Raw genomic sequence first — 26,073 nt, forward strand, 5'->3', positions numbered from 1 at the left:
ATCCTAGTGACATGCAATACGAATCACAAAATTGCACTCCAGTTTTTATGGCATTTTTCAAGCTGAAAACGTTCTCAAATTATTTCCATGTTGTTATCATAACTTGAGGCATCAATTTTTCTTAAAAATATTTAATTAAAATTCAGACGCTTTTAATTAAAATTCCAAGAAGTAACTAGTTTCTCAGCAATTCTCTGTGGATAACTGAACTCCAGGAAGTAACACTTGGGTCTTTGCTATTATTCAAGACTTAGTTTTGATCCTAGTCAGTAAACGTAAAATTCACTATCTTTAAGTATCATTTTTAAAAAGTTTTACAAATGTTTGTGTAGGGTGTGTGTTTGCGTGTGGATTCAGTAAAGCGTATGTCAGAAAGCTCATGAGAAGGATACAAGACCTCAGGTATCAGTCCTTTTCTTCCTTCTGGTTGGAGAGGCACAGTCTGTTGTTTGGTGCTGCATATATAGCAGCCTCGCTGACCTGAAGCGTTCTGCATCTCTCCTGTTGCCACCTCCCGTCTTATCCTCATGTAAGCACAGGGAGAACAGATACACACTATGGTGTCCAGCTTTACATGGGTCTTGGGGCTTCAAGTTCAAGTCTTCATACTTACACAGCGCTCACTTTACCCCCTGAGTCGTCTCGCGAACCCTTCATATGCAGACTATTCAAGCATGCATGTTTTGAGGTTTTTGAGTAATCTGTGGAAGAGTCATCACCACAACCCTAATGTTGACTTACTTCAAAATCTTTTAATGTACTTACTGTAACATTGGTGCTGGTCTGAACTCTCATCTGTGAGTAAAGATGAAACAGAGTTAGAACTTCAGTAAGAATAAGAAAGCTATGGCGACACACAATTTCACTTAACATCTCACCCACTGAGAGAAATTCCTCCCCACTTCATCCTCAGAGTAGCCTAACTGTGAAGTAACACAACTTGGTTTGCAGGGATCAAGACTTCCACCTCTATGACTGGTGCTTACCCACAGTGTCCCCTTGATATTATTATTATTACTATTATTATTATTTTCTTCCACAAGCAAATACCTCATTTTTAGCTATTCAGAACAATATTTGTTATGAAAAGTTAGAAATGCAAAATAATACAGCAAGGACAAGAGTGGCCCAAAGAGTGCTAAATAGAGCAATAGGGACAAATGGACCATGTAGAAAAATACAGCACATTTTATCTGAGAGACTTCTCTTCAAGTTACTTGACATCTTTGAAAGATTCTGTCTAGTGGCCCTCCACATAAGCATCTATGAATGGTGCCCTGGGCACCGGGCTATGCGTCATATATATGTCCCGTGCAGAGAACTAGTAGGTAGCAGTGTCTCACACCCTGGATGCAGGATGACTACCGCCAGGATGAAGGCAGCAGCTGAGGTATCCCAGGGATGCAGATTCTTTGGCATCATTCAAAAGGCTTGGAAATGGCTTTCCTGAAGGAATGTGTTATATGAACCAAAAAGTAGGGCAGGGAAAGTTCTGGGATTGTCTTTCATGGAAGCCACAAGCCATCTTTCATCAGAAGAGTGCTAAGATGCCTTCCACTCAGGGTCTTATTTCTGGATGGGAAGGCATTTAATTGCAGGCTAGAGTGCTGTGGTTTCCTCTTTTACTTTCTGTGGCGGTTAGCATCCTCAACTTGAAGAATCTCCAAGGAGATGGGCAAACTGAGAGGGATGGTTTAGATTAAGGTTTGCCTCCTCTGAAAATGTCTATGAGGGGTTTTCTTGATTGACTAATTGATGTATGAAGACCCATCTTACCCACTCCCTGGGCGGGGCCACTCCCTGGGTGGGGCCAGTTCCTGGGCAGGCTTCCTTGACGACAGAAGATTGCAAAAGCAAGTTGCACACATCAGCATTTATTGTTCTCTTCTGACACCTGACAGTTAGCAGCTGCTTCAAGCTCCTGCTGCCTTGACCTGAGCATGGCGATGGGCCATGCTTCAATCGTGAGTCAGGAAAAACCGTTCCTTTCTTCAGTGGCTTTTGTTGGATATTTAACTTCAATGGGAACAACTTAATTAAAGTTATCTTCCTTTCTTCATCACCTTTTGCAGGAATTCTAGTTATTAATGATATTTCCACTCTGTTATCACCAAGAAAATCCTTAACATGACTCTTTATTCCTCAGGTAATGTTTAAATTATGTGTTTATCAATTAAAAAATATTTGGAGTTATTAATGACTGCTTTTAAAATGTGGTCACTGTGACCTCTACAGGGATTCATAGGATTTCTTCCCATAATGAATCATCCATGCTTAAGGAACGTAACATGAAAAACAGTATTTGTTTCGAGTGTATCAAATCTTAACCTAATTTCAAAGCAATCTTTTCCCTCCAGTCCCATTGTGTGTGTGTGTGTGTGTGTGTGTGTGTGTGTGTGTGTATGGGGGGAGATCAAGAATGTGTACGTATGGTATATGCAAGTGTGTCTGAGTGTGTGTGGATGCTTGTACATGTGTGTGCACCCATGAGAACAAAGGAAGACATAGGTGTTCTACTCCATCACCATAAAACCTTACTTCTTTAAAACTGGGTCTCCTCTCTGAACCCTGAAGCTCCCACATTCAGTTATGCTGGCTTCCCAGTAAGCTTCCAGGGTCCACTTGTCTCTAATCCCCCCACCTGGTATTGCTGGTATTGTGGCTAGATATGTGAGTATGCTATTTTTAAATTCTATCTATCTATCTATCTATCTATCTATCTATCTATCTATCTATCTATCTATCTATCTAGTTTTTCAAGACAGTGTTTCTCTGTGTAGCTTTAGAGCCTGTCCTGGCATTCCCTCTACAGACTAGGCTGGCCTCGAACTCACAGAGATCTGCCTGCCTCTGCTTCCCAAATGCTGGAATTAAAGGTATGCATCACCAACACCCAGCTCATGCATGCTACTTTTATCTGAGTACTTGAAATCCAGTCTCAGGTGATCATGCCTCTATGATAAGTGCCACATTCTTGCCCTCTCCAGTTACCTCTTTCCTTCCTTTCTTCCTTCTTTTCTTTCCTTCTGTTTTCAGAGCTTGTTACATTATTCTATAAGAAGCCAAGGTGACTTTCTGTGTGTTTGTGCATTTCCATGTGCTCAACTATAAACTTCTCTGTAGCATTGCTTGTTTTGTTTGGGTGTCTGTGAAGCATCTCAGAGGAACAAACCTCACTTTCTCATAATCAAGGACTACTTTACAATGCCAATCATTTTCCTCCTCACTGTGTTTTATAGATCCCAACTTAGCCCGATTTTTGAAGAAATAAAGTCCATATTGAAGAGGGAACGAATGTTCTTAGGGAGGAAGGAAAAGATGGAGAAGGGGTTTGTATAAAAAGAGGCCAGTTATCTGATATTTTTGTTGTTGTTGCTTTTGGTTTTGGTTTTTCTTTTCGAGACAGGGTTTCTCTGTAGCTTAGGAACCTGTCCTGTAACTAGCTCTTGTAGACCAGGCTGGTCTTGAACTCACAGAGATCCACCTGCCTCTGCCTCCCGAGTGCTGGGATTAAAGGTGTGCACTGCCACTGCCTGGCAGAACTATTATTATTGTTATTATTATTATTATTATTAATCTTCAGAATCTGCTGGGTGCTCACAGTGAGGCTAGCACAATAGATGTATTCATGCATTTAACCAGCACAATGATGTGGGGAGGAAACGTCTGTTGTTCTAGATGAGATCTGGGGCTGGAGACATTAAATACCACACCCAGCTATGTCTGTAGAAGGCTGGACAGCAGCCGCCATCCACACACCCAAAGCCACAGACTCTATCCACACACCCAAAACCACAGACTCTGTCCACACACCCAAAGCCCAGTACCCAGATGGCCCTTCCCTAACAATCTCATTGCCCTAGCTGTGATCTTCTGGAAAACTGCCCGAGTTGAGTGTTACTGAAGGACTAAAATTGATATTGGAAATGATGATTATTCCAAATACATTTTTCTTGTATAAAAATGCTCATCATTGTCTTCAGTTAAAAATAAAATTTGAATCTTTACTCTGTATTTAAGAGCAAGAATACATCTTGTTTAAACATTGAAGAATATGGGACATATTGCCATGCATTCTTTTGGAATATTCATGTTTCTACTTCATAATCAAATTTGATCTTCATATTGTCTATTCTTCTTCATGTAAAGACACGAGGCCCATGAAGTCCCTTATTCAACATCACAGAAAACCAGGGACACCTGAGGCATTTCTTCTACTCCAAGTCCACAGCCCTCCCAGCATCTTCTATTACCCAGCTGGCATGTGCTCAGGGTTTTATCTGGGAAATCATCCAGATCGACCCTATACACAGTGCACACCATGTGATTCACTATGACCCTTCTGAGAAACAAGACCATACTCAGCAATCACCTCAGGGCTCAGCGATCCTCGTAGTTTATTTTTTAAATAATACTGAAATGCTATTGTGTTTTCTGAAGCATTTGGATAGTGCATAGATAAGATGCAGGAAGCGAAAAGGGGAGAGGAAAAGCTTTCAAATTACCTGACTGTTAAAGACAGTTATCAATCCTTTCTGAGATGCTGTTATCAATAAGTCCAGCTGTGGGACCTTCACAATGCATTTAATCACATCTCGTCTTCTACTACCTGTCAAAAGCACGTGATTAATGTCAAATTCCAGAGGTCCTAAAATTCATTTGTTATTGGTCTAAAACAAGAAAAAGAAAAAGAAGGCAGCCAGCATTTTACAAGAAGCCCCGAGTTACTTAAAACACAGAATAAGGCCATAAAAACCCTGCGACTACTGCTTGATTTTCTATTATCCTTAGAGATGTAATAGAAATATAGAACATTTCAGCTAAATATGGTGCATGAACTTCCAAACTACTTGCAGCTCCACATCCTGACATCCACCCACACCCTTCAGAGCACACACGCATGTGCGCGCGCGCACGCGCGTGCACGCACATACACACACACCACTATGGGCACATTTCACAGAGAATGGGTTTTCTAACCATCATGTGCAATCATTCTCCTTTGAGGCTTTCCGCATGTCTTAGCCGTCTTTTCTTTGAAGTGTTACCATCGCGGTCTACACAGACTAAAGTCCTAACACCATCTCAGGCTTTCCATTAGAAAAGAATCAAACTGCTTTGATGCTATTTTAAGACTTCTAAAAACATCTTGTGCCTTCAGTAAAACAACACGAGATACTTTGATGCTACCCTGCCCACCCACAGTCCGAAGGACAAAGCTGTGTGCATGATACTTTTCAGGGTGAGTGAACTTTTGTTTCTTTGGATTTTAGTTTGGCGTGTAGCCCAGGTTGGCCCTGAACTCATGGCTTTCCTATTGTCCCGAGGGGCAGGTTGGCCCTGAACTCATGGCTTTCCTATTGTCCCGAGGGCTGCAATTACAGGTGTGTGCCACAAAGGTCTGTTTGTGGAGATGGAATTTTTATCACTGTAAACACTTAAAGAACGGACATGAGCCGGGCGGTGGTGGCCCACGCCTTTAATCCCAGCACTCAGGAGACAGAGGCAGGCGGATCTCTGTGAGTTCGAGGACAGCCTGGTCTACAAGAGCTAGTTCCAGGACAGGAACCAAAAGCTATGGAGAAACCCTGTCTCGGAAAAAAAAAAAAAAAAAAGAACGGACATGAACAGAGTCTATACTTCAGCTAGCAGGAGTACTCATAAGAGAAAATAACAGATGAGGCTGGGGAAGTGTGTCCCTTTCTTCCCTGCAGGATCCCCAGCATTCAGACCCACACCATAGATACCATCCCGACCGAGCTGCATCCCCACATTGCACGTTGCAATGCATTTGTTAAAGGAACACCGGACTCAGCCTAGAGCGCTCCCTTCATCTCAGAAAGTGGAATATAATGCTGAGAGACAGAAAGGGCCTCTAGGCTTTATCTTGCCTCCTCACCCTCTCCCAGCCTGGGCAAACAAACAGGGAGGAAAACCCAAAGTGCAGAGGGATGGAAGTGCCCAAGTCTCAGGGTCAAATTTTAAAACAACAACACCAACAAATGACATCTGGAAACTGGAGAGGTCTTAAGATGTCCCTTACCGGCTCAAACTTGCTTTCAAAGAAACTGTCTACAGAAGACTCAAGGATAGCAAGTTGGGAGGAACTCTTCAAGAATATTGCAAAGACACGCGATTCCACCTGGTGACCCTGGAACACGTGCTAATATAGAGACTTCCTTGGAGACCTGAGCCTCACTACAGGCTGACTTCTTTCCACCCTCACCTTTACTAGTGTCTTTCAGAGTGAGGGTGACCTTCCAGTTTCAACAGCAGATAGTGTCTCTGGAAACTGAACCCAAACTGCTACTTCTGAGGAACTGAGTGAGTGCGTGAAATGAAAGGTGATTCTTCGGAAAGACTATGTTCCCGGAGCTCAGTTGTGAGAAAAACAGTAAAATTCACACTGACTTAGAAAAGGAAATGTGCAAGTCACCTGAAATCACAATTCGCTGTTTTCTGGACACAAGGAAAACCAAATTTTCTTCATCCATCTGCGAAGTAAGAAAATCTTCCTCGGTGGAGAAATAGCCAAAGATCTAAAATCCGAAAACAAGGAAACATGAGCAGTCGCTCAGAACTGGCTGTCACGTGACAACAGATTCTGCGTTGGCTGAATTCAAAGTCTAACTGAGATAAAATGCACCCGGTTTTCTGATGTCAGAGACGGCAGTGCCCTGGAAATAAGGGACACTCTGACATTCAACACACTTTTCACTGAGGAGGAGTGATTTCCAGAGAGGCACTGACATCTTTTCTGTGGAGCAACCACGCACCAAATTGGCGCCCTGGTCAGAACGAATGTTCAATTACCATCTTGACCTTGTTTGAAAATGAAGTCAACCTTCATGGGACAGGGCCTCAACTATGCACATTCACCATGAATGACTGTGCCTAACCATCATCTATCGATCTTCTTGGGTCAGGTTTTCATCCTGGCAGAGGGAAGCTTCAGAATATAAAAGATTTCAGTTTTTTTTCTTTGATTAGCTGCCTACTTTTCAGGTGTTGAGCGAAAATTGGCTACCTTGCTATAAGATGATATTCTCAGTATAAAAATTGATCTTTTTGAACAAATTATCAAATTGTGAAATTTTCAAAATCAGAGGCATTTGGTAAACATCAGCAGCTGTGAGCCAGGCACAGTGACACAAACCTGTAACTTTGGGTATTGAGAGGTAGAGGTAAGGTGTTTGAGACCAGGTTGAAGCCAGCCTCGCCTGGACAATACAGGAAAAGTCTGTCTCAAAACCACCAGCAACAAAACAATACCTACTAATTTATTAATGAGCAGATATGAATGTTTTTACCTATTAATTAGAGTTTTAAAAGAAACAGGGAATTTTGAATGTCCTATGCATGTCATCATAAGTCTTCCTCTATCACTCTATTTTCTGAGACAGGGTCTCTTCCTGGGGCCGGAGAGCTCTGGGGATCCACCTGCTTCTGCCTGGCCAGCACTGGGGTTACAGCATGCTGTGCCGCTGTACTTACTTTGTATGCATGCTGGAGACACCGAGGTCAAGCTTTCATGCTTGTGCAGAAAGCACTTTTCCCACTGAGCCATCTCCCCAGCCCAACCACCTTCCTCCTGTTTTACTTTTTTTCTAATGCTGCCAAAACAAATGGCCACAAACCTGACTCTAAGGAAAGTCTCTTTATTAAGCCATAGTTCCATAGATTTGAGTCTGAAATGGGTTTCTGCAGGCTCCATCAAAGAGATAGTAGACGTTTGTACTTACTGAAGTCTTTGGGAAGAATCGGCTGTCAATTGTTGAGGTTGTTGGCATGAGGTCAATCTACCTGTCGGCTGTCAGCGACACTGCCTAGATTTCGGGGGCTTCTATTCAGTCCTGGACCCAAGTCCCTCCTTCTTAGCAACAGCAGAAGAGTTTCAAGTCTCCTCCGTGTTTTGGATTCTTCTCCTCCCTATCTTATTTTGAAGGACTTTAAAGCACTTAGATAATCTAGGATAATCTCCCCAAATTAGGCACCTTAAACTCATCAGCAAATTCTCTTCACAGTCACCTAGAATGGCGACTGATTGTACAAGTGGGGACCAGGACTCTTGGGAAGGAGGGCACTTTTATATGCTCTCATCTTATGAGCACTCTTCAGCACAATTAATAAATTTTGGCAGCCCATGAAACCTAAGATGGTGGTGTGCAGTGATAATGTTCAGGTCACAAAGTGAAACAACACTGGGGACCGCGATTCCGCAGTTCCCTGTTAAAACAGCGCCAGTGTTCCTGGGGATTAGGGGCATTTCACACGGCACTACTTATTTTAGTCCTATGTGTACAGTAACCTCCAATAGTTTACACACAGCCCTTCACCCCGACCCTTTGTTTCTGCAGAATCATTGTGGAGATGGAGACAGGGTGTCTGATCAGTGAGAAGAGATGCGTGAGGAAGTGTGGGAGCAAGGCACCCCTGCAAGGCAGAATCACACACTTCAGGACTCGGAAATTTGTTTCAGTCTTCATTCTACTGTGAGCTAGTCACATGATCTCAAGCCGGTGTTTGTTCTCTGTATCTGAGGTTTGCCCATCTAGAAAATGATCATCAGGAATAGTTCCCCTTAAGCGAGGATGTGGATGATTCTATTTCTTAGTAATCAGGAAGAGTATAAAGTGCTTCAATTATACCAAGTGCCAGACAGGAACTCAGTTGATGTCAACGTGTGAGGAATGGGACGCCAGGTTTCCAGGAACAGTATAGGAAATAGAACTTAAGGTTCCTTTGTGTCCTTGCCAGCTAAGAAATCATTCACTAAATACCGTTGTCTGAGCGTTCAGTCATGCGCTTTATCATACGTATCCTTTAGAGCCATGTGGATGTACACACTACATCGACTCCTCCATAATTACCAATTTTGACAAGATATGAAAATAGAAATGTGACTAGTTGAAAAGAGGGAGGGGCTTAGGGAAAGTGGGAGGAGACAAGAGACAGTAAAGGGAGGGTGGATATGATCCAAATACAAATGTGCGCAGTGTCATAATGAAACCCACCATCCTGTGTTATTAAACGTGCTAATAAAATTTTAAAACAAGAGATTGATTTTGCTACTTTCGCTTATCACAAACACTTTATCACATTGTTCAACAACTTCTCAAGGAAACCAAGTGCATCAAATCATTGAAAATTATTCAGGAAAAAATTTTAGATAAAACAGGTAAGCTTCAGAAGAGGTGGCAAATCTCATTTTGAAAGGTTTTGTTTCACGGAGAAAATCTTATGATCAAAGAGAAACATCTCTTGTCATCTTATGATAAACAGTAGCCTCAAGAATCTCTAGTTTCTTTTTTGAAAATTGCAAATCTCCGGCTAGAAACTGTAGCACGATTTGAGCGCATTGCCGGCGTAAGTACGTTATGCCTATCAAGTATATTATCACAAACAGCATTAATATTCTTTTAACAATGCAACTTCCAGAGATTCCCATGCTTTCAGCAATTCCAAAAAATTTTTTTGATTACTTAAGGAACATATGTTCAGTGTAGAACATATGGGGAAATGAAGAGCAGGTAGAGCAAATAAAAACTTGTGTCAGCTTATTTTTAATCTACTCTAGAACATTCTTTTAATGTTTTGAAGTTAACGAATATAATCTTAACTTTATAATAATTCTCTTTAAATTTATCTTGGAGGGCATGATTGGCATCCCATGTGGTGTGTGTATTGTGACTCAGGTCTGAATTCGCTCACAGTGTGCTCCTAAAAATCTCATTATATTCTTCTCTCTTGGTTTCCTTTCCTTTGCTATGATAAAACATTCTGACAAAGCAATGGAAGAGAGAAGGGGCTTGTTCTGTCTAACGTCTCCAGCAGTGTGGAGTCTATAATGGTGAGGAAGACCTGGCAGCAAGCAGGGTTGGCGTGGCGGTAAGAGTAGGAAGCCAGCTGGTCACCTTGCATCCAAACTTAGAAGAGCAGCGGCTAAATAAGAAGCAGGGCTAGGCTAAAAACCACAAGACTCACCACCCCTTCAGTGACTCCCTTCCTCCCAGAAGTCCACAAACATCCAAACAGTCCCACCATGTGGGGATCAAGTGTTCAAACACCCGAGCCTATGGAAGGCATTTCATATATAAACTATAAAAGCTGCCTGCTAGCAACACAGCCTTTTCACCCATTGGCTTTGTTAAGTGTAAGGCAATCATGGCATTCAGATTTCTTTATACCTAGTTTTTCTCATTATATATTGCAGGATCAGACATAGATTATGTTTTCATTAGCTCTAAGATTTCACTAGCCTAATAATGTAAAATTCCCCAAGTACCCTTGTATTGAAACCTCAGAAAAGGAAATTGCAATTTTTTGAGGCATTGCTGTGATGAAAAGATTTACAATTTGGAATCAGATTTGTGCACTTTTGCCTGATTTTTGAAGAATGAATCCAACTCGTGTGGCCTGATCAATGACTATTAACTCATATGACACTTTATAAAAACCAGGCAATCGATATTGAAATGAAGTGAGTCTTCATCAGTTAATATTGACTTTCCATCTTACAGAAGACAGATCTGAAGCCCAGAAAGATTAGGTTGCAGGACTCGAAATAGCAACGCCCCTTGAGGGGCAGTGACTCATATGGTCGGTGAGAAGATGGTTGTGCAATGAAGGCGGAGCAGCCTGCACAGATTCCTCGAGCCTCAGCCACCTTCCGCATGCGCAAAGTGCAATAGAGGCTGCTCACGAGGTTTGTAGGAGCCCGAAAGACGGGAAAGGATAATGGCATCTGAAATTGGTAGATGGAGACCAATTTCTATGTGACTTTAGATAAATCAGTTACCATTCTGGGTTTCTCTGTTCTCAGCCTCACTATAGCAATAACATGGTTTTCTACAATAAAAAGAAAAGATTTTATGGATGTAAGACGATTATGTAAGACTAGAAGGAGCAGATGCCAGAGAATGAGACAGAAATTCCTCCTCTCCACAACTGAAAAAAATGCAGATTTACTTTACAATCACACTCCATTATATTCAAAGATTTCCAGTTTCTTTGGGGCTCCATGCGCACACCTCTACCACCGGGCACCGTCTCAGCATTCGGCACGTACGGAACATCACAGTCCTGGGTCCCTTCACAGTATGTGATTTGAAGTTTGCATTACTAAGAAGGCAGTTTAGACTGGTAAAAATGTAAAACAAATGCTTAGTGCTAATATATAAAAAAGGATGCCCTTGAAATTTAATAAATCTGCTGATAGTCTTTAGGTGCATAGTTTCAGAGACCTAGGGAGGTGGGAGCAGATATGGGGGGAACTGGGGGAAGGGTAAATATGGTCAAACTACATTGCATACAATTTTCAATATATAAAAAAGGCGCTACCCCAAAATACAAATTAAAAACCTGACTTTGATAGCCAGGAATAGTTCATTCTGTTCTTATTTTGACATTTTCTGTGATGTACAATAGAAATATAATATAAGCCATATATAATGTTAAATCTTATGGTATCTACATAAAACATAGAACAAAAATAAATCAACTTTATGTAGGGATAAGCCCCACCCATTAGGGGGCGTGTTCGCCTCGGGCTAATGTTTACTGATAAATCTGCCTGGCGTGATCCCAGCAGCCCTTTTTTCTGCTTTCCTGTTCTCCGCGGGAGCCTGTGGTCCTGTAAGTCTATTTCCCCATTAAAGCTGTATATATTTTTATAATCTGTCTGCATTCATTTACGTCGTTACAACTTTATTAGTGTATTTTATTTAACTCAGCATGTTGAAAACATAACTTCAACATATAATCACTACTAAAAGTCATTGCGAAATGCTTTGCATTTTTTCATACAATGCTTTTGAAATATGTATTTTATACTTACAATACAGCTTGACTCAGACAAATCACACTTCCAAAGTTTGACAGCCCCGTGTGGCAAAGGTCTAGAGCATCTAAGGATCCACACCCCCGATGCTATCTTCCCTATCAGAGCTTTTGTGCAGTTCTATTATACAGTGCACTCACTGAGGATGAGCCCAGTGTTTCTCATTCTTCTTCCGGATGTCCTGATGTAGGTGCATGGTAGCGTCTGAACTATTCAGGCAGAGATTATATGCACACCTCAGCCCACCTGCGTGCAGGGAACTGGTTCTCCTCTCCTTGGTAATATAGAAAAGGTGCTTTGAGGTTTCATTCAATTAGAGTCCAGTTTACTCTAAGTTTAGCAATGGCAACAATAATGCATAGTGGGCTAGAAAAACACAGGGCATCACTGCACAAAATTCAGTTAACCAAGCTGGAAATCTTCACCAAAAAGCTATACCTAGAATTCCAAGACATCTTGGAAACTTGGCCCCAAGCACAGGATGAAATTGTCAGCAGTGGGCCTTTGTTATGTCATCCCAGAAAAGAGAGAGAGAGGAGGAGAGAGAGAGGCGAAGGAGCGGAGAGGGGAACCTGACAATCAGAATTCTTCACCTTTGGTACTTGAGTCTTATGGTGTGCTTGTATTCCTTTTTACTTCTATTTTCTGCTGTTCTCATACACTCACTAGGCATATCCTTGGCTGTATGCAACCAAGGATAGCTATGAATACAGCCCTACCCCAAATTGTAAACTCACTTCTAACATAAGAATTTTTGTCATTTTTATAACTCCATTGTATGATAAGATTTATGGATGACAGCGTTGTCTCTAAATGTCAAAAGGTTGGACATGTCTGAACTGTCTCCGTTGGAAGCATGATGTTCAAGTATGTTCTGGAGACAGAAACTCAGTCCTAGTCCTTGCCCAGTGGGCTCTTAACTCACTGAGCCGTCCCATCACCCCTTATATTTCTATTGGACAGCACAGCAAATGTCAACATAGAAAAAGAACAAAGTGCTCCTGACCATCACAGGTTTTTACCTGCAAACAACAGAAAGAACAGAGACCGTTTGATATCACAGTTGAGCAAAGAATTAAGTTAAAATCATGTTTCAGTTCTTAAAAATGAAAATGAAAATTGAACATACTTTGGGAATACCAAGTGTCAGAATCTTTGCTTTAGCATGTAGCTAGCCAAGCTTTGTAGGTATTCATGAGCAGTCTGTGGGAAAGACTCCCAATTTGCACAAGGTCTTTTGTGAATTTTATTGTCAAAGCTTTTATGAGATTTGTTACTCGATTATTAAGGATAGATACAAACTTTCTCATTAGTGTTTTGAATGTCTTAATGTAGCTGTCCGGTTTTGCCTAAGCCTTCAATGTAGGGTTGAGTATCTGAACCCGGGCTCAACCTCTATTAGAAAGCCAGGAGTATTTACAAGAATAAGAAAAAAAGAAGATACACTGAAACTTAGTTACTGGAGTGTTGGGGTGTTGTTTTTTTAGACAGAAAGGGTGTAAACCAGTCAAGAACTTGAAACTTAGACTCATTCTTTCCCAGAGGGTCTCCAATGAGACGACAGCCACTGGCTGTGGCTTTATGAGACTTCAAATGACAATTTCCCAGGACCATTTCCCAGACTCCTTGTCAATGGAAACTATGATATAATGCATGCTTTCTTAAATTACTAAATGTGCAGTCTGTTCTAGACACACAAGGAAAAAAAACGAAAGAAAACTAAAAAACCGGCTCCTTTATCAGTTAATTCCCTTTACTTTTTTACTGTTTCTTAATTCTTTTAAAAGCAGGGGCAGTTGCTGGATTTTTATCAATTGTCTTCCTTATTTTTATTTTACTTGAATCTTAAAGATCTGGAGGCAGCAACCTTCTGAAAAAGGGCCAGGTCGTAAACAGTGAGGTTCACAGGCCACTGCCTGGCTGTCCAGGCTGTTCATCCCCGCTAGTGTGTCTCAGAACACCTGTAGAGTGTGCGCAGATGACTGGACCTTGCTGTGCCCAATGAGCTGGTTATAAAATCTGCTTGTGTCCACCTGTGGCCTTGGGTTTTAGTTTGCTGTCCTCTGCTAAGATTATAGCATTGATTTTCCCCTTAATCATTAAAAGAAATCTGCGGCTTTTCTAATACTGAACCATCCCCATTTTCCTAAGCAGAAATTTTTTTAGTGTACTTCTGGAAATCACTTTTAAATGTTATCTAAAACTTTAGCATTTCTGTTCATAAATAATATTTGCCTCTTGTTTTCTTTGTTCAACTCTGTTATTTTAGCTTCATAAAATGATCTGGATAGCTGTTCAATTTTTTAGCATATTAGTAAGATATTCATAGGAATAATATTCTCTTAAGGGTTATAGCAGCTTTTTGTTTTTAAGTTTTTTTCAAAAGTAATTAGTAATTTTTGCTTTGACTGGTTTTGGGATTTTCTATGTCTTGTATTATGAGTTTCAAATTTTTATTTCACTGGGTTATTAATCTTTTTTAAAACAAAACATATAGTCAATTTTGTGATGGTCTATATGTAGTTAAACATAAGACGGACCGGACCTCCCACAGGGCAGGGAACCCTGATTGCTCTTTGGGCTGATGAAGGAGGAAGACTTGATTGGGGGAGGGGGAGGGAAATTGGAGGCGGTGGCGGGGAAGAGACAGAAATCTTTAATAAATAAATAAATAAATTTAAAAAAATAAAATACAAATAAAATATCATTACAAAAAAAAAAACCATAAGACGGACCTTCCGTAAGTCTGGCATGCATCGAAATTCCATCTACACATGTCTGTCTGATTGTTGCAACTGCCTGGGCAGGAAAGGAGATAGTCTACAGAGACACTGTGTGCTGCCCTTCAGCTATCAGACTATTGAAACAATTGGGCCTGAGGAAGAAATTTCCCAGGAATCCTATTCTGGGGAATGGGAAAAGCTGGATCCCTGATGCCATCCAGAGATACTTGTCTCCCAGGAGGAGATGTCACAGCTTTAACAATTGTTGGTCCACCACAGGACAGACTGGGCCTTGGACAATGACCAGTCTGTGATAGGTTGGACCATACCTTGACCAGAACCGGTTCATCATACGTCCCTCTTACCTTCCATATAGACTTGAGCTTCATTTCATATCAGTATCCCCAAACTCAGACTTGGGGGGTCACTAGACCCCTTTATTCCTCTTTTCAAAGTGGCCACTGTGAATAAACCACCTTTCTTTGTTTTTCATGCTCAATTGTCTCTTTAATTGACATGTTGGGGATGGGCTGCCAACCATAGCTTCTTAGGGCTGCTAGAAGCCAGGTTTGGATGCCAACAACTGGCAATATTGTTAATGTGTGACAGTCAGAAACTCGAAACTATCATCATATTTTCTCTCATCTATGAGTTCTACTTATTTCTGAGAGTGAGCAAGAAGTTTGGGTTCCGTGCATGTTTGTAATTTTTCCGTCACTGTTCTGCCAATCGGAAAACATTTCAAGAACTGACAGCAAAGACCAACTAAACTAACCTCATCCCTTTATGTCGATGATGTGCACACACTGAAAATGCACGCTTACGACTGACAGCGCTGAAAAGAACTGTTTCATTGTCAAGTGCATCAAAAGTACTTAAAGTCTTGATTGATGTCAAATGGCACTGACAGTTCAAACATCTAGATTCATGTAAAAGTTGCAAAAGCTACTCGCTGAGACCAAGCACGGTAGTGCAAGCCTTTACAGTTAAATAGCTGCCTGTTTTCCCCACTTTCTTGTGGGCTATAGCTAAGTCTTGTATTTTTGGTTGTGAGCCTAGTCTTTAACGGCTGAGTCACCTCTCCAGACCATAGCTAAGTCTTAAAATGGCTGTAGGTATAGTGATATTCTGTGTATATGCTGTATGCTTAGCTTTGGTGGGAGTAACACTGTTTTATTTATTTATTTATTTATTTATTTATTTATTTATTTATTTATTTATTTATTTATTTTGGTTTTTCGAGACAGGGTTTCTCTGTGGTTTTGGTGGCCGTCACGGAACTAGCTCTTGTAGACCAGGCTGGTCTCGAACTCCCAGAGATCTGCCTGCCTCTGCCTCCCAAGTGCTGGGATTAAAGGCGTGTGCCACCACCGCCCGGCTAGTAACACTGTTTTAATCGCTCTTTCTGAACAAAGTAAAATAAGACCTGGGTTTCGAATGATGTGCAAGTACCTCACACCAGTCAAAAGTCGCATCAGGGTTGTTGCAGATCTTCCTGTAAAAACATTTCACATCTTGATTCTTCACTTCAGGGCCGAAGATCTGCTGCACTGTGGCGTAAAACTTGTCGTAGTCAATTGCATCTGCAGCGGGGAAGGCAGAGGGACATTCCCGTCACATTCCGAGGTCAGACTGTCACAATTCATGCACACTTCCACCCTGGGCTCTCATCTCAGCTTAAATGCCAACTGTAAGGCTATCTTAAAGAGCTTGTCTTTGGGGAAATAACTAGACCTTGGCTAGAATGTTATTGAGCTAAAATAGATCTTTTTTTTTTTTTTTTTTTTTTTTTTTTGCGTTCAGGATTCTGTTCCATTTCAGCTATTCTAGAAGTCCTGTGCATGAATACCAAGATAGAAAAATCGCTTTTTCCTGCTGTGAGTGCATTTACCAGTTGGAATTGATTTAGAATTTATCTTAGATTTGTACACAGAGCAATCATTGGTTATCTGACACTCTGTAAATACACACAATCAGACATACACGTGTGCATACACACACACACACAGCATTACTTGAATCTTGAATTTTGCCCAGCTTATTTATGCATTTGAGTGGAATTACTAAGTCATAAGTCAAGAAAATGTTAAATAAAGGGTTTCCTCAGACTGTATAGACAAAATCCTATTACTTATTTAACTAACAAAAATATGCTATATACTGAGTAATATTCTAGTTTAATTATATGTCAGCACTTAGCTAGACACTGGATATAAAATGGAAAATTATATAGGAAACGTTTAGTGACATTTCCAGAACAACAACAAAAAGAGAGAGACCTCCTTTGAACACTCTATAAGACTCATTAGAACTTCAGTTATTGTAGAGAGTTGGAATGCTACAAGGCCCAAAGCCAAATTAACTTGGGCTTTAGCCCCCTAAATAGCCATTAATGGCCCAGTTCTGTTTGCAGTCACTTTGTTCTCATTAGTAAATCCTTTTGCAAAGTATAAACAGAAATGAACAGAATCTCTACTGATGCCAAAGTTAAAAACATCAGCAGGTGACCTCTGAAGGCCACAGCACCTACCTGATGTTCCCACCAGTATATCTGAAAGATAGGTTTGCTTATGACGCTCTTGCTCCTTAACTATAAACCTTCATGAAACTCTTACGTGGAAACATGGTATTTGGAATAACCCATTTTTTTTCTCCACAGGTCATTTGACTTTAGAGTAAACAATTTCTTATTCCCTTTAATATGAGAGATTACCCTAGAGAGGCAGGGATGGCTCAGCATATGTAAAATAATAGATGCAGTAAATCATTTAAATGTACTTAAAGACAAAAGTGGCGTGATCCCCTCAATAGATGCTTAACAGGCCTTTGAAAAGCCAGCATGCCTTCATGGTAACCGCCCTGGAGGGAGCATACTTCAACATAAAATGCTGTACGGGACAAACCCACAGCCAACATTGTCTTAATTGGAGAAAAATTTGAATCAATCTCACTAAAATTAGGAATGAGAGAGGGCTGTCCACTGTCCCCACTCTTTTTCAATATAGTGAGCGCTAGCTCGAGAAATAAAAGCAAGAGAGAGAAATTAGGGGGATATAAATAGGAAAGCAGGTGGCTAAATTGTCCTTATTTGCAAGTGACATGTTGTTATACATAAGAGATCCCAAAGTTTTCACTAGAAAGCATTTTTTAAAGTGACAGGATACAAAATCAACTTACAAAAATTAGTAAATAACCTTCCTATAAGCCAATAGTGAACACGCTCAGAAAGAGATCACAGAAACGCTCCCAGCTGTAAAATCCTCAAGAACTATCTAGGAGTGAACCTATTAGATTTTCAGCCTCCAAAGAAAGTGACTGAAGAAGACACCGGAAGTCGAAAAGACCTCCCAGGCTCATGGTTTGATAGACTTACTGATCATCCTGCCAAAATCAGTGTACAGATCCAATACAATCCCAATAAAAGTCACAACAACATTCTACACTGAACTAGAATTCTTAAATTCATATGGAGGTGCCAAAGACCTGGACAGACAAAGCAGTTCTGAACTGTACGGCATGAATTTTCATACCAGAGTTCAAGCTATATTACAGGACTATGGTAACACTAAGAGCATAGTACTGGCATCAATATAGCTATGTAGATTAATGGTAGAAAATAAAAGATCCAAGCATGAGTACATGCAATTGCAACTCTCTGATACGTTACAAAAATGTCAAAAATAAATATTGGGAGAAGCATCTTCACAGAGCTGGACCGGGGAAAGCGGATGTCCTCAAGTAGAAGAATGCAGGTAGACCCACATGCATCACCTTGCACAAAACTAACTTCAAGTGGATCAAATACCTAGACATGAAGCCAGAAACACTAAAACTGCTAGAAGAAAACATCGGCTCTACCCTACGGGGTTCAGGTGCAAGAAGGGGTTTTACGAATAAAACTCCATTTGCTCAGGAATAAGGACCAACAATAACAAACGGAACTTTCATAAAATCAAAACTCATCTGTACTGCACAATGAACAGCAGAGTGAAGAAGTCTATAGAATGGGACAGAATTTTGTCAGCTATGCATCTGACAGAGAATTAATATCCAAAATATACAAAGAATCAAGTGAACAGATGGCCCTATAGATCTGCACAGACAATTCTCAAAAGAGGAAATAAAAACTACTAAGTAATATTTTTTAAAGTGTTCAACATCCATAGCAATCACAGAAATGAAAATGTAAAACTGCTTTGACATTTCAGCTCACTGCAGTCAGAACGGCTAAGATCAAGAAAACAACTAATGACAAAGGCTGGTGAAGGGCAAAGGGGAACCTCATTCACTGTTGATGGGACTGCAAACTGCTGGAGCCACTATGGAAATCCATGTGGGGACGTCCAAATGAATAAATAAAAGAATCCACTCTAAGACCCAACTATAGCACTACTAGGCATATACACAAAGGACTCAACGTGTACTCCAGTTACTTGATCAGCCATGTTGGCTGCCTCTCTATTACCCATAGCTAGGAAATATAACCAAAATGTCTTACAGCTGACCAGCGGATAAAGTAGGTGTGGTACACATGTGTGCACGTGTGCACGCAATGGAATTCTATTCAGCTGTAAAGGACAATGAAATAGTGAAATTTGTAGGTAAATGGATGCAGCTGGAAAATATCCTGAATGAAGTGACTCAATCCAGGAATACAAATGCTTCATGTTCTCTCTTATGTGTGGATTCCAGTTCCAAATTTGAGCATACAACCCGAAGTACCCAAAGAAGCCAGTAAAGTAGGAAACAACCTGTGTAGACAGGGGAGAAGCAGCTCTAGAAATGGGATATTAGGAAAAATGAAAGGCGGCTTTAAAATTGGGAGAGGCAGGGGAATAGAGAAGGAGAGAAAATAACAAGAAAGTGACATTCTGTTCCTGGGTTCAAAACTCAGCAAATGTTGATTCATCTACCCAATTTGGAATAACTAGGGAGAAAGTATTAGTCCTGCAGAAAATAAAAACATCCAAATGTTTAAGTAGTTATTTTATCAGTTTTAAGAAATTATTTATATATTTTACATCCCAGCCAGAATTTGCCCTCCCTCCTCTTTTCCAAGGCCCTTCTCCCACCTCCTCTCTGTTTCCACCCCACAATCTACTCTTCATTTCTGTTTTGGAAAGGGCAGGTTTCCTATGAGTATCAACAAAACATGGCATAGCAAGCTGTATTAAGGCTAGGCAAGGTGACTCAGTGTGAGGAGTAGGGCCCCACAAGCCTAGTAAAAGAGTAAAAGAGTCACAAGTAAAAGTCAGAGACAGTCCCTGTTCCTGCTGTTAGGAGTCCCACAAGAGGCCCAAGCTGCACAACTGTAACACTTACAGCAAAGTGCCTAGGTCAGTCCCAGGCAAGCTTCCTGGTGGTTGATTCAGTCTCTGTGAGCCCCTAAGAATCTGGCCAGGTCAATTGCCTGAGATTTCTTGTGGTGTCTTTAATCCCTCTGGCTCCTATGATATTTTCTCTCCCTCTTCTGGAGGATTCCCTGAACTCTTCCTAATGTCTGGCTGCAGGTCTGCATCTGTTTCCATCCGCTGCTGGATGAAGCCTCTCTGATGACAATTGGGTTAGGCAACAAAAGACTCTCAAATGGCCAAGAAACACGTAAGGGGATGTTCAGCACCAGGAAAGTGCAAGTCAAAATGATGCTGATATTCCATCCTCCACCTCTCAGGATGGCTAAAATCAAAAGTACAAGAAACAGCTGGAGAGGATGTGAGGCAAGGGGAACACTCATTGATGGTAGGAAAGAAAACTTGTACAGCCACTTGGAAGTCAGTGTGGCAGTTTTTCAGAAAACTGGGAATCAACCTACCACAAGACCCAGCAAAACCTCCCAAAGGAAGCTCAGTCATAGACAACGACACTTACTCAACTATGTTCATAGCAGCTTTATCTTTAATAGCCAGAACCTGGAAATAGCCTAGATGTCCCTCAACCAAAGAATGGGTAAAGATAATGTGGTATATTTACACAATAGAGTATTACTCAGCTGTTAAAAACAAGGACACCAGGAAATTTGAAGGCAAATGGATGAAACTAGAAAAAAAAAGCACCCTAAGTGAGGTAACTCAGACTGAGAAAGACAAACATGGTATGTATTCACTCATAAGTAGATATTAGCTGTAAAATAAAGGGTAACTATGCTATGATCCACAGACCCAGAGAGAATAGGTAACAAGGAAGGTTGATGGGGAGATGCCCAGATCTTCTTGGAAAGGGGAAACAGAAGAAATTTTGTGAGTGGACTGAGGCAGGTGGGAATGAGAACATGAGTGATCAGGCTGAGGGGAAAGGTGGGGAGAGCACTGAAAGAAACTACTGGAAAGTAGGGGCATTTAGGGGTCAGGTAAAAACCTGGCACAAGGGAATCTCCCAGGAATCTACAAGGATAATTCCAACTAAGATTCCCAGCAATAAGTAGATACCTAGCCTGAACTGGCCATCTCCTGTAAGCACATTAAAAATACATGTACCACTTTTTGGGTCTGGCTTACCTCACTCAGGATAGTGTTTTCAATTTCCGTCCATTTGTATGCAAAATTCAAGAAGTCATTGTTTTTTACTGCTGAGTAGTACTCTAATATGTATATATTCCATACTTTCTTCATCCATTCTTCCATTGAAGGACATCTAGGTTGTTTCCAGGTTCTGGCTATTACAAACAATGCTGCTATGAACATAGTTGAGCATATACTTTTGTTGTATGTTTGGGCATCTCTTGGGTATATTCCCAATAGTGGTATTGCTGGGTCGAGAGGTAGGTTGAACCCGACTTTCCTGAGAAACCGCCACACTGCTTTCCAAAGTGGTTGCACAAGTTTGCATTCCCACCAGCAATGGATGAGAGTGCCCCTTTCTCCACAACCTCTCCAGCAGAGGCTATCATTGGTGTTTTTGATTTTAGACATATAAGCATCCCCCTGAATATTAACCTTCATCAGGCGATGAAAGAAGACAGAGACAGAGACCAACATTGGAGCACTGGACTGAAGTCTCATGATCCAAAGGAGGAGCAGAAGGAGAGTGAGCACGAGCAAGGAACTCAGGACTGCGAGGGGTGCACCCACACACTGAGGCAATGGGGATGTTCTATCGGGAACTCACCAAGGCCAGCTGGCCGGGGTCTGAAAAAGCATCGGACAAAACCAGTCTCGCTGAACATAATGGACAATGAGGACTACTGAGAACTGAAGAACAATGGCAATGGGTTCTTGATCCTATTGCACGTAATGGCTTTGTGGGAACCCAGGTAGTTTGGATGCTCACCTTAATAGACCTGGATGGAGGTGGGTGGTCCTTGGACCTCCCACAGGGCAGAGAAACCTGCTTGCTCTTTGGGCTGAGGAGGAAGGAAGACTTGATTGGGGGAGGGGGGGGGAATGGGAGGTGGTGGCGGGGAAGAGGCAGAAATCTTTAATAATTAAATAAATTAATTAATAAAAAAATAAAAAGAAACCGAAGGTAAAAAAAAAATACATGTACCATGTTAAATGCACTTGAATGGGGGGAGGCACATAGGTGGGACTTGGTCATGGGTGATCTGAGCTCTATTAGGTTATTGGAAAGATCTCAGAGTAATGTAACCAGGGCAAATCTCCATTGTCTACTTAGCCTCCCTTGGAGGCAGACACCTCTCCACTGCAACCTTCTTAGCTCTGTTCCCACTGTAAGGAATTAACCCTCATCTTCCAGTGTCTATTAATAAATACAAACCTATTTGGATAGTATTAGCAGTTTGGTGCAAGTTAGAGTTCCATCTTTTCGATCTCCTCAACCCTTAGACCTTGTCCCTCAGACACAGACCATTTGTCTGGGAGATTAGTTTCTATCTAATCGTAAGAACTCCACAGGAAGAAACTTTGCACTACAGATCTGGGGTTGTAAGCTTTTGGATGAAAACAAGGCTAACATGTTTGTTTAAAGCATGTTTAAGGGGCACCTCCTGACACCAGGCTCTGAGCTGGCCTTACCTTTGCAAAACCTCCCAAACATTTACAGGCCAATGGTCAAGGAGTGAGTACATATCAATGTCAGCAGACTAAATAAAGCAGGCAGATTCCCGGAGACTGCAATAAATGCGGTCAGAATGCTGAGATGGCTTTGCGTGGGGAACTCTGGGAGTGTTTGCAAAAGAGCTAACATTCCATTTTCTTGAAAAATTGAAGGCAAGAGGGACTGAAGAGCTGTTCAAATAGGGAGGATGCATATATAATACTAGTCACTGAAAGTACAGCAAAAGAGACAATTGGATAACTGTTGATGCACATCACAGCTCTTATACCAAAGGGAATCGAAGCTTATTTTGAGTCAGGTACGAATGACCATAGCTTGGGAACAGATTCAAGTTGACCTGAATAGAGTGTTCCAATGTGGAAGTGGGTAGCTTTCGTAGTCACAGAACAAAAGGAAGTCTTTTTTTTTTTTTAAATACATCGGTGGGAATATCAAAGGAGGCAAAGCTCTGCTGCAGGCTCAGATGCTATCTGCGGACATTCTTAGCTTTGGGTTTGGCGGCAGTCAGTGCTCTGCTAATATGATCCAAAGGTTTTGTGTCATAGATGAAAGGATGCTAATTCAGAGGTGGGTGGTCATGAACTTCTAATTCATCAACCAGCCTTGTGGAATTTTTTTTAAATACAGATTTGCCTTCTTTTTTTTTTTTTTTGAGAAGTTTAGTTCAGAGATGAGAATGTCTCTCACTTGTTACAGTTTCAGTTCACAAAGTAAATAAATGAACAATTTTTTAAAACTATGACACATGCAGAAATGTTGAAAAGGATCCAATAGGATTGAAGGCGTGGGAAGCTGACACAGGAAAGGTAGGTTGAGGCAAGACTAGTTAATGGCTCTGTACACCAAGTCAACATGTATGGATTTTACAGAGGGGTTAGTAATCCAGGAATATTATAGGCCCATTTGTTTTTTATTTTGAAAGGAAAAGGCTCTCTGTATAAAAATACAGGAAGGGATAACTCTTTGGCAGGAGGACTTACAGTAGATGTACTAACCTGAGAGAGCTATCACGACACAAAGATACTAAGATACAAGGCTTAGGAGACAAGGTAGTCAGCATTCGTGTTATAAGACTTGGGCCAGAATGCTAGGCTTATTCAGGAAAGAGAAAAGCAGAATGAGAAAATGTACAAAATCAGAAGAGACTGGCAGGGAGACACACAGGAGAAGGACACACAACGCAGAGGTAGAGACCAGGGTCAATGCAGTGGGATGATCATGTTTGCTGCAAAAATGGGAAACAAAGCCAGACACGGTAGTGAACGCCTGGAATTCCAACACTGAGTTCTGGACTAGCCTGGGCTACACCGCGAAAGCCTGTCTTAAAGAAAGAAGAGGGGGAAAAAAAAGAAACTCTGAATTTAGCAGCCATATTAGGTACTGGATATATTTTCAGCAAGACTGGAGTAGATGAAAAAAGAGGTAAAGACACTGGGTGAAATTTAGCAGAAAAACAAAGAAGAGTCACGGAGTGATAGCTTAAGGGAAGAGACAGCCAAGGACACAATGCCAGACTTTATTTTTAGAATCAAAGGACAAAGTCAGTGGAAAGGGAGATTTTTGAGATTGTTGCAGCAAACTGATAGTGCTGGAGAGGAGGGGGGAAGGGTGCTGCTTTGGGAAGGATGGGCTAGAAGGAAAGGGGAGTGAGTGAATTCCAGGCTTTGTACCTGACTTTCTCCTGTGTTGGAAACTTGGCTGAGAGGAGCAGAAATCCCATCAAGGCTTTAGAAACACAGTGAGAGTTTGGAGAATCGATTACAGGAGGAGGAAAAACAAGCTGACTTGGGAGAAACGAAAGCTTTGTTGAGCAGTTTAGAGGGTCCAGCCAAGATCAGAGATCTGGAGAACATCCCGAAACATCTGAGCCCTCCAGATATTTAAATGACTTGGGCAGGGGACTTCTCTCTGCCTCCCATTGCCTTCCCAAACAAAGCAGACTAGGCAACAATGTTATCTGTTCATATTGTCATGCACAGCAAATGAACTTGTGCTTATTCAACTGCCCTGCAGATTAGGAAATACTGTTCTAGGAATACCTGTTTGAGTCTGAACACTTAGGTTGAAAGTTTCACTTACATAGGACTGTACAGCCCAGAACTTACAAGCTGCCTAGGTTGTAGCTGGTATATGGAATCCTCTCATTTTATGAAGACACCTAGACTTTATTCTGTTGGATTTATTTCACTGATATGTAGCTGTATTTTCATTTCTGTCTTAACACTCCTGAACTACACATTCCACTGCTCCCCTTGGCTACGGCACACTTTCAACTTCACTCTTCTTCTCAAACTCCTGAAAGACACTCCATCCTCCATATTCCTTTTCAGTCAGCACATTCCAATCATTCCTGCCTACAGAGTGGCCCAGGTGGGGAGATAGGAAACTTTTTCTATTTCTAGAAGAGTTCTTATGGTTTCACGATGCTCTCAGGTAAAAAGGTGGGAGGGTGGCTACCTTGGTTTAGACATATATCCCCCAAAGACTCATTTGCACTAAAAGTTTGGTCAGCCTATCTTAACAGTTTTGGGTAATGAAGGGACCTTTGGAAGGCAGGGCCAGTGGGAGGGGGTTAAGGTTATTGGGCACATGCCTTTGAAGGAGCTATTGGGACCATGGCTTCTTCCTGTCTTTTCCAGCTGCTGGAAGGTGAACAGCTTGCATCACGTGGGCCCATCATGATGTAGTCTTACCATAGGCCCCACAGCAGTGGCCACCCGACCATGTATGGGAAGCTCCAAAATACCTTTTTCTTCTTGAGTTGATAATTTAGGGCATTTTATTACAGTGCTAGGAAGCCGGATAAGACAGACACAGAGGGCATCCTACATGGTCACTGTGCTATACAGAGTTTCAGGTCAGCCAGTGACTGATTGTAGTGTCTTCAGAAGAACCCAATAACGTCATTTAGTCCACCTCTCTATATTACAGATAGATAGAAAAGGCTTCCTCATGTCCAGCTAGGTATGTGACAGACAGAGAAAGAACTCAGGTCCTCTGCCCCCATTCAGTGTCTTAGCTTTTAAACTAGACCGCCTCTCTCTGATGACCTAAAGCACCTCCCAGTTCTAATCAGCAGCTCCAGTTGGACCTCCCTATAGTCGCCCATCTTACCTTCCTTTGGGATAAACAAGCCTGCTCTTTCTTCCTTTTTTTGGGCTGTTGTCTGTTCAACCAATTTATCGAACTCAACCAAGGATGCTTTGAAGTTGTTAATCTGCAGTGTGAGGTTGAACTCCTTGTCATCTGTGGTATCCATATGGACATACGGAACCTCTTCCTTCTGCATGGAAAGAAGGCTGCGACTTTGGCAACGTGCAAAAGCTTCTAGTTCTTAGAGCGCCTCTCGGCTGTCTCAACGTGTGCCCTAGGCCTCATTCCTTTGGTTTTAACTTCCCAGCCCAAGGGAATAAGGAGGAAGAGTTGTCCCTAGGATATCAGCAGAAGGAAAGCTGAGGCCTGCTGCATTTCACAGAGACAGAGGCAGCGTTAGTGAGG

The 26,073-nt window shown here is 41.5% G+C and overlaps 1 protein-coding gene across 1 annotated transcript in view; it reads right to left on the reverse strand.

Annotated features, from left to right (window-relative positions):
* Wdr64 (WD repeat domain 64) overlaps nt 1-25,834 on the reverse strand; it is a 99,963-nt gene extending 74,129 nt beyond the window's left edge. Inside the window, exons 1-5 of the mRNA XM_057770768.1 lie at nt 25,690-25,834; nt 16,015-16,145; nt 6,437-6,539; nt 4,506-4,609; nt 766-795 (exon numbers count right to left, since the gene is read on the reverse strand). Of these exons, the coding sequence (XP_057626751.1) occupies nt 766-795; nt 4,506-4,609; nt 6,437-6,539; nt 16,015-16,145; nt 25,690-25,834 (513 nt within the window). The remainder of the gene's footprint in view (nt 1-765; nt 796-4,505; nt 4,610-6,436; nt 6,540-16,014; nt 16,146-25,689) is intronic.
* Nucleotides 25,835-26,073: the final 239 nt, after the last annotated feature.

The sequence above is a fragment of the Chionomys nivalis genome, chromosome 5, assembly GCF_950005125.1.
Source record: "Chionomys nivalis chromosome 5, mChiNiv1.1, whole genome shotgun sequence".
Classification (NCBI taxonomy): Eukaryota; Metazoa; Chordata; class Mammalia; order Rodentia; family Cricetidae; genus Chionomys; species Chionomys nivalis.